Source organism: Drosophila kikkawai, chromosome 3R, assembly GCF_030179895.1.
Source record: "Drosophila kikkawai strain 14028-0561.14 chromosome 3R, DkikHiC1v2, whole genome shotgun sequence".
Taxonomy (NCBI): Eukaryota; Metazoa; Arthropoda; class Insecta; order Diptera; family Drosophilidae; genus Drosophila; species Drosophila kikkawai.
This window is the reverse complement of record NC_091731.1, coordinates 28071091-28088345: the sequence shown is the minus strand read 5'-3', so window position 1 is coordinate 28088345 and position 17255 is coordinate 28071091. Positions and strand designations below refer to the sequence as shown.

The following is a 17255-nucleotide window of genomic DNA, read 5'->3' as shown; positions in this document are numbered from 1 at the left end:
GCCGCCATTCCTCTTAATTTGCTGAAATGCACAAAAACAATTTTCAAATTGCACAAAGACGCCCATGAGAAATTCGATTTCTTCAGACTGATTGCTGATATATTGAATACTCCTTAATATTGAATATCTAAATTTATTCGCATTTTATAAACTTTTGTTGAAACAATCATAGGGTTCCATTGACGTGTCAAAGGGTATCGGATTGCACTTCAGATGTTTGTGTTTACGATGCCTGTTTGGTCATTAGAACTGACACGTTGTCAACAAAGCCACACTGTTCGACGACGACTGACAGCCGTCCACTGTTTATGTTTGCCATTTACCATTTACCAGGCAAAACATTTTGATTACGCATACGCCGTGTGGATCGAAGCGAAGCTTGTTGCTTTGACAGGCGCCTCGAATTCCATTGGCCCATAAATAAAAGTCAGCTGCTGGACACAGTGCCATCAGTTGTCGATTGGAGATGCATTCGCCGCCTGTTTGTGTTTCGGCGCTTTGCTTTTTCCAGCTTTGTCTGGCGGCGACTCCCCTCTGCCCGGATTGTCAGATTCATGTCGTTTATCCTGGCGGGGAAAAGAATGTCCAGCAGCTGTATGGGAACCAGCGAATTGTACGCATCATCAACGACTACAGGCGAGTCAGTGGAGATCCACGCTGGTCCGGGAAACCCAGACTGCAGGAATCGGATTTCAGCTTTATAGCAAAGGTAGAGATCTCGGGTTCCGTTCAATGCAGTGCAGCACTGGTGGCGCCACGTGTGGTGATCAGCTCTAGTGCTTGCTGCCGAAACAAGTCCCACCACCAACTGCAAATCCTGTTCAGCGGTGGACGAAAGTTGGCCGTGGACTTGATAGTGAAGCCAGAATTCTGCCCCGAACTATGCCTGCTTTACTTGGAGTCCCAAACTGAATTTCTTCCGGTGAATATAAGCCGCCAGAGTCTGAAGTTGGGCCATAATGCCTATATGGTAATGGCCAGCCCGGATCTGAGATTTTACGGCCGCCGGCTCACTCAAATCATTGAAAACCGCGCCTGCAAGGTTACCTTTCAGGAGGAGGAATCCGCGTACATAACCCCTAGTATGATATGTGCAAAAAACTCTGGGACAGCAGATAGATGCGCCAACAATCCGGGAGATGGCTTGCTAATGGATAATCAGTTGTGCGGAATAAATGCTTACGGCTCACGCTGTCGTCCGAACTACCTCAATGGCGATCTCTACATAGACCTAACGACACTGCAGCCAATGATCGGGGATTTAATACAGCAGCTGAACGGTTAAAGCATGCTGAATCTGATCTGTAACAGACTGGCCAGGTTAACAACTGTAATACGGACTTGCTTAGTTTCTACTCAATATGAAGCCAAGGTGCTTGCTGTTTGCACTAGCTCTCCTCCTGACTCGTGGAAACTCCCAGGTATTGGATACAGGAATCTCAATCCCTCAGCTAAATACAGGAGAAGTTCCGCCCAATGGGAAATCCTATCAAATTGTGCGCGTCATCGAGTATGTGGTGCCTTATCCCTATGAAACACCAGCTAGGCTGTCACCCAGGTCACCTATAATGAGCGACAGCCCACCGGACAGCATGGAGATCATTCCCGCTCGTGTTGAGAGCCTTCTAACCATGAAGCCAGCAAGTACGACAGTCAAACCAAAGGCAGCACATCACTTCCTGCTAAAGGTTATCCATGACAGCAAGATCATCTGCAGCGGTGCCCTGATCTCCGCCCGCCTCGTGCTGACCTCCGCCCACTGCTTCGGTACCGCGTCAGAGAAAAAGTCCCTCTCGGCTCAGGAATACAAGTTGCAGGCCAGCAAGAGTCGTATCTACGAAGTGGCTAACATCATACTCGGCGCAAGCCTTGGCAAAACCGAGGATATGGCTCTGATGGTGCTGAAACATCAGCTTAAAGATTCCCTAATCCAGCCGATCGAGCTCTGCGAAGCCGCGCTTCAGCCTAATGACAATGTCACCATATACATGTCCAAGCAGAATCTGCATTTTCTGCGAACCAAGGTTATCTCTAAAAGGAACTGTAAGCGGAGCTATGCCAGCGATGAGTTCGCCTTCATCACCCAGACAATGATATGTGTTCAGAATTTGAACCGGCAAGCCGACTGCCAGACAATCAAAGGGGACCTGCTCCTCTACCAGGATCGGCTTTGCGGCATTGACATTTACGGTCAGCACTGTTCGGAGGGTGCTCTCAATGGAGAGCTTTATGCAGATGTCTTCAAGGCCAGGGCGCAACTGCAGAGTACAATTAAGCGCTTTCAGGATGGCGAGGTGACCCTTGAAAATTTTTAATTATAAAGGCAAATATTTCAATAGCTATTTTTGCAATGCAAAGTAAAGTTTAACTTATTGCATTTTATATTTAAATCTAACATTTTAATATGTCTTTTCTTTAACTTTCTGGATAATATTACATAAAAATGTATTTGAAAATGGAAAAAATAATATTAAATGCACCCCGTGCTCACTTCAATAAAAGGCAGGAGTTGTCAAATAAATTTATTGTCGCTGTTCCCTGTTCGGGGGCTGCCCAAATCAAATCAATCTCACTAAACAAACATGGAAAATAAAAGGGGACAAGCTGGGAGAGAGAAAAAAATTGGTAAATGAAGAGACGCCTCCTGCGGTTGGTGGCCGTTGGGAAAATTGAAAGTCGCCGTCACCGCCGCCAAACCAAATCAGAGAAACAAAAGGAACACAAACCTCCACTGTTTTTTTAACATTTTATTTTCTTTCAATTTGCGGCTTAAAAAAGTTAACTGTTCCCATCAAAATGTCCTGAACTGCAATGACTATGATGTATGTAAATTTGAGCGAAAAAACAAATGGCGAAAATATAACAAAAAAAAATAGGGTAAATAACAAAAAAAAAACGAAAGCAGACAGAAGCGATTCCAAACCGCCTAAAAACATCATGACAGCAAAAAGGTGTTACACTTGGCTTGAAATTTACACCATGGCTGGGGGGAGGCAGGGGAATCCCACCGCACTGCACCCGGCGGCCATGGATCCGTAGCTGGCTTTCGGCTTTGGCTTTGCGCTAAAATATGCAATTTTGTCATGAAATATGCACATGTCCACCGTGCGGCAAGGACGATCCAGCAGCTCCCTGGTCCTGCGACCACCACCTAGCACTACTATCAGCGACAGCAACAAAATAAATATAAAAAGCAACGTACATAAATAAATTAAACATTTAAAAAACCCAACGGGAGTAATGAAAGAAATAAAAGGCTTAAAATAAACGAATGCGGCAATGCCCTTCATGAGATTTAGTATTGAAAAAATATATATTAAGCTTGCTTTTATACTATTACAAAATCTGGAAATGTACAAAACGTTTATATAAAAGGGTAATGTATTTTAATATTATATTTATCAGAAGTAGCTGTAGACCAACGGTCAGGGTATCAAAGCCCGGCAGCCACGCCCACCGTTCGACATTAAAATGCAGCGAAGCCTGTCGAATATGTTGCTGGCAAACATCAACGCGAACAACTAAATTTATGTACATAGAAATTATTATTAGGTAAAAAACCAGCAGCATGTTTTTGTCCTCACATATGTACGTACATATACAGCGATGCAGTATGAAAATTCAGTGGGATTCACACTCCGACACTGGATAATAATGAAACGACTGAGAATCGCAATACAAAAACTTCGACACTTGTGTGCGATAATAAAAACAATAAAACAAATATATTCCATTTGACTAAAAAATTGTTTCCCCAGGGAGGAAAGGGAGGCTGCTCGGATAATGCGCACCCCCAAGCCCAAACCCAAACCCCGGCCACTTCAATTTCACTTCAGCCCCGCTTCGGCGACCCGCTGACCTACCGCAAATATTTATTGTTTGACAATTTTTATTGCCTACTCTCAGGCAGCGGAAACGCGGGAATAAAAAGGAAGGGAAAACTTTTCAGAAAAAAATTCAAAAGGCGTTAAAATGATTTCGAGAAACTTTCGCCTTACGTGACTTTGGCCCGCTTCGGCGACCACTCGGGGCCGGTCCCGGCCTACATATTGTTCAATTTCCGACCGTGCTGACTGAATCAAATAGGTGGCATAAACAGCAGCAGCCGCCACAGTCCCTGTGATGGGTATAAAATAAAAGTTTTCCACTTAAGGTTTATGAAAAGTTTAAGCCCGCCCCCGCCCAAGGGGGTGGAACGGCTCCCCCGTTCGCATTCACATTCACACCTACCTACTACTGCTACACCGCCAAATGCGGAAGCGGAAACTACGGTCGAGAAATGATGAATACCCACTCCGGTCCGCTTCGGGTCGCAGGTCCCTTCGAGCCCTGGCCGAAAACACCCTCCAGTGGGATGCCGGCAATGGCCATAATATCCTCTGACCGACTCCAAGATTTCTCGCAATAAGGAAACGTTCCCCCCTCCTGACCATAACCACTTAGGACTCGCCAAGTTTTTCCCGTGACAGTGGTCGCGGCTTAGGCCGGGGCCAACTCCCTGAATGCAAATAATAATGTAATTGCCAGCAATTTTCCTCAAGTCTGTTTACCTTTCGCTTCAGCGTTGTTAAACTTTTATGAGATTTGGACAGAATTTTAAAGCATTTCCACCTGGCCGGTCCTATTGGCCAATGACAAATGAGCAAATGAATTGAACCCGATACCGGAGTCGATTCTGAGGGCCAATTTAAAATCCCTCGGCTAATTGCATGCCGGCCATGAAGGCGTAGCCCCTAACGGCCCCCACTAATTGAGTGCAAGTCAAGCAAATCGACTAATTAGCAGCGGAGCGGCCATCTAAGCGGACTAAAACAGGATGGACAGGCATTGAAGAGGACTTAGGACTCGGTGCCGGTGAAAAGGATATGCAATTTGCACGGACAGGACACTTGATCTCAGTCAGCGCATGGTATTGACAACCTGCCCACAGTATTCCGGCTTAATGCCCTATTAATTGGCTGCCTAATCGGCGGGGAAATGGAACTTACTTATAATTCTGTGGCAAAGCGAACTGAAAACCACATTTTATGCTGCACTTGGGAAAAGCATACCCAACATTTATTTATTAAATTTCTTAAAAACTTTTTAAGTTCTTTAAAAAGCAATTATATAAGTTTGTTTAGTTTTAAAAGTGATTAATAAACTAACTATACACTGAGAACCTTGGCACTTTATTAAATAAAAATAAAAAATAATACAAATCTCATAAATAAATTAAAGATCATATTTTTTCAGTGTACGCATATGACCTGGCATATATGTAAATTACTGTGCATATTTTTCCGGCTCCACTTACCGTCTAAGTGCTAGGCTGGAGTACATTTCGGGAATGTTTTCCTATGTCGCCGGCAGAACCACGTGCCGGGAGGCGGCAGCACCAACGTGCCACCAGGACCAACCACGTCGTTCGTTGACTTTTCATAGATTTAGGAGTACATTTTTCTTGGGGCCACAATGCCACTTTACCGCTGAGCCGAAGAACGCACCACCGCTTAGGAGGCCTGGGGCTACTACGTGCCACGTCCCACTGTCACTGTCTCAGAGCCGGGCCGCGTGCATATTTATTTGAGCTGCGCATAATGAGTGTTATTTATATTTAAGCAGCTGCAAACCAGACACCAATCGTAAATAAAACAATTTAATTTATTAGTAAATGATAATTTTCACAGTGCCACGGAGAAGGCCGCTATGATAATTGCATAAAGGAGGGAATCCATATTGGGGACGACACGAAAGTCGAATTCGTTTAACCCCCGGGCAATCAATCAAATTAACCCAATGCCCTAGGCCAAGTAACAAAGCCCTTGAATAGATTTGTTGGCCTTTGGGCAAGGTCATGGCTTTTGTCATAGTTAGGAGATGTCCAAATTGATTTAGCCAGCGGTGAAGTTCGAATATAATTGAGCCAAGTGAAAAACTAATTGAGTATAAGCTACTTTCGTTAAAGGCAACCTATGAAAGCTTGAATAAGAGTAATTCTACCAGCAACTGCGTCCAAAATAATAACATCAAAAGAGATTAATAACAATTTGAATAACTGATTAAATAAAATGTCTTACTAACCCATAAAATGAATATATTTAGATACGAGAAATTATCACATCAATTTATATTGATTGAAACTACATATTGTGGCCAGCACCTGTGACCTTCCAGCAGCAAACTCGGGTGTCCTTTTCTTATTCAAATTAGTTCTGCAGCTTTTTGTTCCATTAGGACTTAGCCACCTCCTCCATTTGCCCTGAAAGCTTATTATGTTAATTGGAAATTATATATAAAAATGATGGCTTAGTGGCCAAGGGACAAGGGCCTCGAGACAATCATCTTGAAGCAAACTAGCATTTATGCCGCCTTAATCAGATTATTAGTGGCGCAGAAAAGAACGATATAGCGCAGGAAGGCCAGCTGGAGCCAGGAGGCAGGAACCAAACGTAATTGAATACTAATGCAATCAATTAAAGCCAAACTCTGGGCACACGTGCAAGGAGCGCGACGATTCCGGGACCAGATACTTTCAGCGTCTTTTCAGTCGCAGTCATAGTTGGGAGATTCAAATGGAATTGCATGTCTCGAGACATGGGCTCTAAGGACCTGTGCGTCGATACTGATGAGTTCAATCAAGTTGTAAACATGATTTCACATTAATGCGGCGCCAGGGCTGGCATTCTCAGTAACTCAATACACAATCAACAGCGTTTTAGAGTTCATTTGTGTGGGGGCTGGGAACGCTATAAAAAGGGAAATCAAATCATAAAAAATAATATGCCGCTTTGTAGCAGTCAGGGCGCAACAGGATTTCCTCCACGAGTGTGTGTGTGTGTGTGTATCGCTAGAAGACAGTTAAGAGAGAAAAAATAATGTTGTCCTTAAAAGAGTAGACTTTGAGGTACCTGTTACACTCTGAAGTATTTTATTTATTATATTTTCTATTAATTTCAGAGTTCAAAGCTTATCCAAATTAAAATCACAATTAAAAATACTTGGAGATCCCTTTAAAAAAAAAAAAAAAAAACTATGTTTAATTCATTATATACACAAGTTAAACTTTTTTCTAGAAACCCTAATACTGAAATTGAGAAAAAGTTATATTAGTCCTTTGAAATGAAAGGCTATAAAGTGCTGCCTTTTTAACGAATAATCCACCTAATAGCAGAGCTTTTCGTGAAAATATTATACCCTCGAACTCTTCGAGTGCCGGGTAATAAAAGAATCAACATCGAGAAGCCCTTACCTTTGGCATACTAGACTAGGATGCACCCCATCCGTCCTCCGTTCAACTCCAAATTGATGCAATTTATGAAAACTTTTGTGCGCTCAATTGCAAATACAAGTGTACAAGTGTACAATCTCTGTCATTTTTCTGCACTTCCCCTAGTTATGCCAAAGCAATTTCTCTCTTTTGGCAAGTTTGCTTTCGTTTTCGCCCGAGTTCCTATCTTGATTTTCTTGCCATTTTCTATTTTTTTGTACTCCTGACTTGGCCCCGACATTTCTCCCTTTTTGCCATCCGTGCATTGTGCGGCAAATTAAGCGCATTGCAAGTGATTTGATTTGCTTTCATATAGAAAATACTTCAGATTTCATTTTCCATCGCAGCAATCACTTTAAAGTTGCCAGCGAGCTGCGCTCTGTGAGCTGCGAATGCGAACGAAAAGTAATTCCCAGCTAATGACTGTCATTTGTATCTGAAAATGAAATGTGCTCCACTCCTGACGACGTTTATTTATTTTTATGGCAAGGCCCACCAACCAAGACGGCTGGCGGGGCACAGCTCGTGCCTGTAATTACCGCCAAACATTCAAAAGTTCCGCCAACGAATTATGGCATTTAATAAGTATAAGTGAGATAAGTGCCGGGGATCCAGTGTCCCGAAAGTATGGGTAAACCAGTAGGAAGTTGCCACATTTAACTGCACCAACTACCGTAATTCACAGGGAATTATTTCCACAAAGTGCCATTGCTTAAAATCAAATAATCTTTAGAGTTGTTAAAGTTGCAGTGCCAAAAAATAACTTAGGCATCAATAAAAAATTAAACTAATTTGTATAAACTATATTATTATATCAAACATACAAATAATTTTTAAAACTAAAAAATGTAATTTACATATATATTTTTTCACAACTTTAGGATTACTTTATAGGATTACCAAAACGAATCTTTAAATGGTTTATCAAGTCCTTTAGACAATGTGACTTTATTTTTATTATTTAAGGGATGTTCGATAGATTCTACATTATCTAGAGGTTAATGACCTTTACTAATATCTGAAAAAATTTCTGCCACCCTTAACTTTTGCAGGACATGTAACATAAGTCCAAAAATTACAGCTTCAGCCTAACAGCAATTCCTGAGGTCCTCTGCTGAGTTCCTCTGTTGGAACGTAACATTCTGTATTTGAAGCCCAACAGTTCTGTACTGCTCACTAACAGAACTGCCACCCCTGAATTTCCCCCTCCTTTTCGAACTTTGCCCCGCTGGCAGGGGTTCAACAGAATGCTAATCTGACATAGCGATGTTAATGTAAGGCCTCGATGTAAACAGAAAACCTGTAGCTGCACTGTAATTGGTTAATTCAATTACAAAAACAGTTAGTAAAACATATCAACGTTTTAATTATGTCCAAGCAGGGTATTATAATTTAAATCAGAAGTTTTCAACGCAGCTTAAAATGTAACCATTTTATGCAATTTTTGAAGGGGTAACATCAATAAAATTGTTAAAAATTAATTTTTATAATTTATTACTTTTATATGCAGTCTTGTTAACCAAGTAAAAACTATTACAGAGAATTATTCCGAATCGAAATTAATGTTTTTTTTTAATTAACTAAATTAACCAAAAAAATTATAATATAAAAAGATTGATTTAAGGTATTCTTGGTGGTGTTTCAAACCCAATACATTTATGATTTTCGAATGTAATATATTAAATTGGAATTTTGAAATAATAATGAAAAATATTATAAATTTATTAAAACTTTTAAAGACATAACAAATTGCTCACAAATTTAACAGAACAAATTTAATTTAAACTTTCCATGCAGGTTTGCTAACTTAATAAAAACTAAAAACTAACGAAAATTTTTTCAAAAAACACACATATCAGAAAATAGTTCTTGAAAAATAGAAACAATCATTCAATCCAATTTTCCAACCGATATCTTATTTCAAATATAATTAATTTCGTTCAGTGTGCTTTGGGATGTTCGTTTGGCAAATGAAAGTTTCGCTTTTAGCTGCCGGCTGATGAGATGTGTAGATGGTGGGCCTGGGCCAGGCCAGTGGCTTTTAACCCCTTTTAAAATAGTTTTAATTGAATTTATTGATATTTTAGAAGAAGGCCGAGATAGAAGAATCCCCGACCGCACACAAGTCAAATGCAAACACAAACGGAATCCAACGGGGAGTAGGGGAGCTCCTTCCCTTGAATCCTTGGGAGCTGCCAAACACAAAAAGCTAAAAAAAAAACTAAAACAAAGTTAACTTTTCATCGGGCTAATAAAGCGTGCGTCTTTTTGGCAACAAAATGGCGGCGATGAAGACAACGACACCAAATCAATGCTCACAGAGTCTGGGACTGGGACTGGGACTAATGAATAGAAATGTCGTCCTTCAAAACTTTTCGGTTGCCATGGAAGGCCAAAGAGCAAGCCCCTCCCTCTCTTCTCTCACCATTTGTGTGTGGGTTAATGAAAATCCGATTCTAGTTCCATGCCCCCATATTCACACATCTTATGCTTTCAACTTGACTTTGGGTTTTTGGCTTTTTGAGGGCTCAAGGAAGCGTGGCAGAAGATTTGCGGCGGCTCCTTGCGGAGTGCAGAACTTAAATGCGTGGCATATGAATCGTTAATTGTGTGGGCGTGCCAGCAGGCGGAAACGGATGCGGGCTAGAAGAGGAAGATGTGCGGTAAGAGGGTTGAATAGAGAGAACTTGGCACCAAGAATAAGTGTGCTCTATGCCTCTTAGAGGATTTTAAGGTATTTAAATAGCCGAATTAGCAATTCAAAGGTAATGACAGTGCATTACGAATTTACTTGCTTTTCTTGAATTATTTCTTAAGATCATATTAATAATTGATTACACAGTATCTTGGATATAAACTAGTGAAAATCAAAGTAATAATGGAAATATAATTACTTTTAAATCTAAAGATTTCAAAAGAAAACTACAATTTAATTATTATTCCACTCGATTATTAATGTCTACAAACGTTAAGAAAGGTCTCTTGGATTTTATTTAATGATTTTTCCGTTTTATAATAATTTCCAAAAGGCTCATCATGGTGAGTGTTTTAATATCAAGTCATCCAGCAATGAAAAATATTATCATAAAATTTGACATTAGCATATTGCATTTCCATTGCGTTAATGTGACAAAATGACAAATGAAGTTGGTGTCGCCTTGCCACTCTTCTAGCTCTCTAGTCCTCCGAGTCCTCCAATTCTCCAGTCGCATTCCTAGTCGAAAGCCGTCTGTCTCCTTTCGTGAAATTCCCGTTCCTCGAACAACATTTTATGCGTTTCGCGGCGAGCTGCACTTGAATTTGCATTTGCATTTTTCGCAGCGTGGCAAAAAGCAAAACACTTTGACAACAAGCGTTTACAAACTCGCCAGCAACAAACCAAGTAGCGCGGCAACTTTGAAATTGATAAATTGATTTATGCAAACAAAACGGCGAGAAAGAATCTCGCAGCAAGGCGATACTTGGTTGACTTTTATCCGCCTTATATACATACATATTTCTATATATATGGAGACTCCATTGGAACCGCGTGAATATGAAAAATGATGATGACGGGGGCAAAAACAAAAAAATTGCTTTGTTGTATAAGCACAGATACCGAACCTCCGGCTCTGACAGGGCCAGTGCCAAAGAACACACAAAATCAATTAATAAACAATATGAATCGGAATTGCAATTGTTTGCATGTCCACAGCAGACCTGCCCTCTCCACGATTTTGGCATTATTCGACGACGGCTATTTTTGTTCGCATTGAAATGCTTCTGTGGAAATGTCACTTGTTTTTCCAGCCATTCTTTACGTCGCTTCCAGACCCATTGTCCTGGGATTTGATGCCATTACGGTTGCTGTGGCTGCCGTTGCTGATTGAGTCATTGCCCCGCACGTACCGAAAGCCAGTACAACACCACCAAACCATTTCAAATATTGGTTGTGCCCAATAATTTGTCAGATAAAAATATAAATTTAAAGTCCCTAAAATAGATATGATGGCATTATTAAAATCGATAAAATTGTGAACAAAATTTAATTAAATTAATTTAATTTAATTTAATTATTAACTCCATACATGGGATTCTTAGAACTAAGATTTCTATTTGCTAAGTAGGACTATCATTTTTAGCAAAGTATAATTTTTAAATATAGGAATTCGTTCAAAGCTAGAAATATGAATATATTATTGAGATAACTCCCACTGAGTATTCAACGCCCACCGATTTCCACCCGGAGAAGTAAGTGGATGTGCACTGGAAAGCAAATAACTTGATATGGTAAACACGTCACGTGCCCCGTATGTTATTGCCTTCGGCTGCCTGCTTCTGTGTCACTGCCTTTGATTTTGATTTTGCAAAATGAGAGACTGTGGACAAGATGTCGACTTAATGTGCGTCGCCACGCCCCGTTGTCTGATGCCCGCCTAAGCGCCTGGCATTATAAACTTAATTAAAATATCGGCAGACAGTAATGAATGACGGCCCCCGAAAGCAGGCAATGTTTTCCTTTTAGAAAGGCATGCGGCAAATATTTAAAGTGCCACCTATGCCACTCACACACTCGCACATGTTGTGCCGACTTTGGCGGATACACGAATGCGTGTGTGTATTTATAGACACACCTGCCATACCCACACTCGCACAATGGCACTACAATCACAGGTAACTGCTACATGTGTAAATATTTACAAAACGCGCCAAGCGTCGACAAACCGACGCCAGGCATCTTCACTTTTACCAACGCCAACCAGCGACTCTTCACTGTTGTTGCTGAGCGCAACTCTTTTGTTGCTCCCGGAGCGCTTCCTTGGCGGCAAGGGTTTTAGGGCTCCAAAACTCAAAAAAAAAGGCTTTTATAACTTTTTCAGAGGCCTATTATTTGTACTTTTAATACGAACTTTCAATTGGTACTTGTTTTTGTTAGGTATAATAATGTCGAATAGCATGTTATGTTATGTATTATTGAGTTAATTATTTTAATAACAGTACTTTAAAATCACAACAAGATATATTTACAAAAATATTTATTATTTGCGCTTCTTTGGGGGCAGGGGTTTTAGGGCTTTTTTTTTATCTGCATCTGTCTTTTCAGTCTCCCACGCAGCCAAACACCGGTTTATTTATGCCCTTCGATATTTATCGCTGTTGCTCCATTTGTTTTTGTTGCTGCCATTGCTGGTTTTCCAGAGTCCCCAGCACGGATGGTACATATATGTACATATGTATGTATGCTCCTGTTTGTTTTATTCCCTTTTATTATTATTATGCTGTCATTTCTGTTGTCGCGACATTGTCAGTGAGGGTTGTGTGTGGTCCTTTCAACGGGTGTCTGTGTGTGTGTGGTGGACTTAAAACCCGAGTCGCATTCAGCTCGTCCTATTTATCCCTTTTTACCGGCTTCAGAAGGGTTGTAGTTTTTGTACCGATTGAGCAAGACGTTTTCGGTGTCATAATAATGGTTTACTTTAGAAATCGGTCATAAAATGAGGCAGAAACCAAAGTATAATTTTCAATTCGATTACCCAAATATCCAAATCAATTTTGTAAATCGTTATTTTATTATTTATACGTTGAAAATTTGACACATCCAGTCATACATATATCAATATATTATCGTTGGTGCCTCTTTTCTCTGTAATGTCTACGTTAATCCTTGGGATAAATTCCACTGGGGTGTCATAAATGTTTAATAAAATGAAAAAACTACAGAACTCTCTAGGTTTCCCTGTGGAAAAATCCCTAGAAAAATACCCCCAACTCTATATTATAAAGTTAGTCTAATTGTCCGATACTATATCATTTTTTACAAATTTTCCATTATCTGTTGCCCTACTCTTAGATACGCGTGTACCGGCTATCACACTTTCATAATTATTACTCTGAGCGTAACTTTTCATGAGAGATAACGATTCTCGTTGCGTGATTAATACTAATTTTCATTGGAGCTGCGGGGTTATGGCTGGAATATAAAGGTCACGTTCAACAACCGATTTCGGTTACAAGTGAAAAATGATTCTCGAAATTACCGTTGTGCTTGCCACCCTAAGCCTTGTCCGTGCAAAGGATGCAACCTATGAACTTATTATATCGGATTCGGCTCTAGTGACCACTTGCAAAGAAGCTGCACCGGGCAGACTGGACATCGATGGCTTTATGGACTTATCAGAGATATCCACAACCTTGAAAGAGAACGGAGTTGTTCTAGCTGGAAATATTACCTTCGTATGGGACATTCAACCGCAGGATCGTATAAAGGTGAAGAAAGTTTTCAACGGATGTGGCTAGAGTTCGCGGAAATCTATCACGAATTTCAGTACATTTTCAGGCTGTTATTAAACTTTTATATCTCGATCGAGGCACCTGGACACCGACATTTTACACCGTCACATCAAATGATTTTTGCAAGTCAATGTACGATTCAAGGCTACCGTGGCACACGTACTGGTTACGACACGTAACAAACTACGAGGATGTCAAGGACAAATGTATAAGTCCTGGGGTAGGTACATATAGTATATATAAACATCCATTTAAATGATTATAAACAGCAATCAAGGAAAAACGATAAACATTTTTAAAACTTTCATTGCAGACAAAACTTATCCTTGAGACTTACTTGTTGAGGTCGACCATGACCATGCCCAAAATTCGAGAGGGATTTTATAAAGTCCAGTGTACCTACCAAGCTTTCGATGTCAATGGTACCGAGCGGCCTACAAGCGCCTGTTTCGAGGTATATGGAGACTTACAACAGTTTTAAATTTATATCTCATAAATTGTAAAAATTTGTTTCAACAAAAGTGGATTTGCCACTACAACTTGAAATGTTAATTAAAAACAGCATGTTATTCCAATTGTAATTTTAATTTTGCATTCATTTATTTATTCGTATACAGGAATATTTCAAACGGTTTCAAGAACAAACTTATATTTTAAAGGCGCATTCTTACAATTAAAACAAATAAATATAATGTAAATGAGGCTTAGGATTAAACTGATATTTTAGACCACTTTATGCTAGACAAATAAACAGTTATTAATACTTATATATATATTATAATCAGGATACGTCCGAGTGCAGATCGTTAATGGGAGTAATGGCACGATTCATCAAGTTCCTAAGTCCCACTCCATAGGAAAGATTAAAAGAAATTAAAAGATATTCCTTAAAATCTACCTAAAAATAACAAATTAGGTCCGTTTCTCAAATATTTCATCAAAAGATATGCATTTTAAATTAATTACTTACAACAAGGGTATTTAAACTTCGACTTGCCGAAGTTAGCTTTCTTTCGGGTTTTTGAACAATCTTTAAACTACGCTTCATGGAATCTTCCATTATATTGACATATTTATGTATGTATGTTTTTTATTTTCGATAATTCCATAAACATAAACATTTATAACTATATCGTTACTATACTTAAATCAGACAATAAGATCAATCCTGTATACTTGATTGTGGGCGTATACCATAATATTGTTATGATGTTTTAAGATTCAAGTACATATAATTAATATTAATAATTTTAATTTATAAATATTACCTACCTATTAATATAATTATTAACGACTTTGCTAACTGAGGCATGGTATATATTGCCATGAATTTCAATGGTTGCATTCAGTTTAGCGTCATATTGAAAAATTAATCTTAAAGTTATTCTAGTGGCAATTTTCGCCACCTTAAGCCACGCAAAAGAAGTATGAATTTCAATTTGATTACCCAAATATCCAAATCAATTTTGTAACTCGTTATTTTATTAATTGTATGTTGAAAATTGGCCACATCAGGCCATTAGTTGTGGTCGTAGATGTCGACATAAATCCTTGGGATAAATTCGACTAGGTTGTCAAAAATATGCAATAAAATCGAAAAAGCTCAGAACCCCTAGGCCTCGCCTTACAAAGGTCCTTAGAAAGAGGCCTCAGACTCAATATATTGGCATACCTAGAGTACGTGGAACATTTATAAACATGATATCGCTAGTTAAATTATCGCTAATTAAATTATTATTATAACATTGGCCCAGTTGCTGTTGTCCTACTATTGGAGCCGCGTGTACCGGCTATCAGAGCTTTTATAATTATTTGAATCAATGTCTGATCGTAACTTTCAAGAGAGATCTTTATTAACAGCCTCTGATCCGATTACGAGCCTGATAGCGATTTTCGTTTCATGATAAATAATAAATTTCATTGAAGCTGCGTGGTTATGGCTGGTATATAAAGGTCATATTCAACAACCGAGTTCGATTAAGAGTGAAAAATGATTCTCAAAGTTACCTTACTACTCGCCACCCTAAGCCTTGTCCGTGCAAAGGATGCCACCTATGAACTTATTTTGTCGGATTCGGCTCTAATCGCCGCTTGCAAAGAACCTGCACCGGGCAGACTGAACATCGATGGCTTTATGGATTTATCAGAGATATCCACAACCTTGAATGAGCACGGAGTTGTTCTAGCTGGAAACGTGACCTTCGTATGGGGCATTCAACCGCAGGATCGTATAAAGGTGACAAAATTTATCATCGGATATGGCTAGAAGTCGCTGCAATCTATCGCGAATTTTTTTTACATTTTACAGGCTGTTATTAAACTTTTATATCTCGATCGAGGCACCTGGACACCGACATTTTACACCGTCACATCAAATGATTATTGCAAGTCAATGTACGATTCAAGGCTACCGTGGCACACGTACTGGTTACGACACGTAACAAACTACGAGGATGTCAAGGACAAATGTATAAGTCCTGGGGTAGGCATATAAAATGATTATAAATAGCAGTCAAGGAAAATCGATAAACATTTTTAAAACTTTCATTGCAGACAAAACTTATCCTTGAGACTTACTTGTTGAGCCTGGCCATGACCTTGCCCAAACTTCGAGAGGGATTTTATAAAGTCCAGTTGACCTATCAAGCTTTCGATGCCAACGGTACCGAGCGGCCTACAAACATCTGTTTTGAGATACTTGGAGACTTACAAAAAGTTTAAAATAAGTAATATTTAATACTACTTCCTTGTAAAAATTTGTTTCAACAAAAGTGGCTTTGCCACTACAACTTGAAATGTTCATTAAAACAGCATGTTAATACAATTTTGCGTTAATTTATTTATTTTTATACGTATATATGAGTAATATTTTAAGAAAAATTTCAAGGACAAACTTATATTTTGAAGGTACATCCTTACATCCTTACATCCTTATTTGTGCTTTCAGCTTTTTGTTTTGGTCATTATCAGGTTACGGTCGAGTGCGTTAGTAGGGATAACGACACGATTCATAGGAACGATCGGAAAATTAAAAGATATTCCTTAAAATCTACTTTAAAATAGTAAATTAGGTGTGTTCCTCAAATATTTCTTCAAAATATATAAATTTTTAATTAACAACAACAATCTTTCATCAAGGGTATTTTAAACCTCGACTTGCCAAAGTTAGTTTTTCTTTCATGTTTTTCAATAAACTACGCTTCACCCAATCTTCCTTTATTTTTGATAATTTCGTATACATAAAAATGTATAACTATATCGTGACTAGACTTAAATCAGACAATAAGATCAATCCCGTATAATTGATTGTGGGCGTATACCATAATATTGTTACGATGTTTTAAGATTTAAATACATATAATTAACAATCAATAATTAATAGTAATAATATTAATTTATAAATAATACCTACTTATTAATATAATTATTAAAAATTTCGCGAGCTCCGGCATGGTATATATTGCAGTAAATTTCAACCATTGCATTAAATTTCGCGTCAAATTGAAAAATGAATCTCAAAGTTTTCCTAGTGGTCATTTTTGCCACCTTAAGCCACGCAAAAGAAGCCTTGTATGAACTCGCTTTATCGGATGAGAATATATTTAGTGCTTGCCCAGATACTGCACCAGGAACACTTGACATACATGGCTTTTTCGATTTATCTGAGTGCCTCACAACTTTGGAAGAAGACGGTATTATTATATCTGGAAATACCACGTTTATATGGGACATTCAA

At 39.0% G+C, this 17255-nt stretch overlaps 3 protein-coding genes across 3 annotated transcripts; all 3 read left to right on the top strand.

Annotated features, from left to right (window-relative positions):
- The first annotated feature begins 455 nt into the window (after positions 1–455).
- Positions 456–1285, top strand: LOC108080955 (uncharacterized). The gene has a single exon (XM_017175870.3). It carries the CDS (start codon positions 467–469, stop codon positions 1283–1285), a length of 819 nt encoding a protein of 272 aa, XP_017031359.1. The 5' UTR covers positions 456–466.
- A 76-nt stretch (positions 1286–1361) lies between these two features.
- intr (intrepid) lies at positions 1362–2521 on the top strand. The gene has a single exon (XM_017175869.3). The coding sequence runs from the start codon at positions 1362–1364 to the stop codon at positions 2313–2315; it is 954 nt and encodes a 317-aa protein (XP_017031358.1). The 3' UTR covers positions 2316–2521.
- A 12988-nt stretch (positions 2522–15509) lies between these two features.
- CheB98a (Chemosensory protein A 98a) lies at positions 15510–16240 on the top strand. Its single transcript, XM_017175788.1, has 3 exons — positions 15510–15755; positions 15828–16001; positions 16073–16240. Exons 1-3 carry the CDS (start codon positions 15510–15512, stop codon positions 16238–16240), a joined length of 588 nt encoding a protein of 195 aa, XP_017031277.1.
- The last annotated feature ends 1015 nt before the right edge of the window (positions 16241–17255 follow it).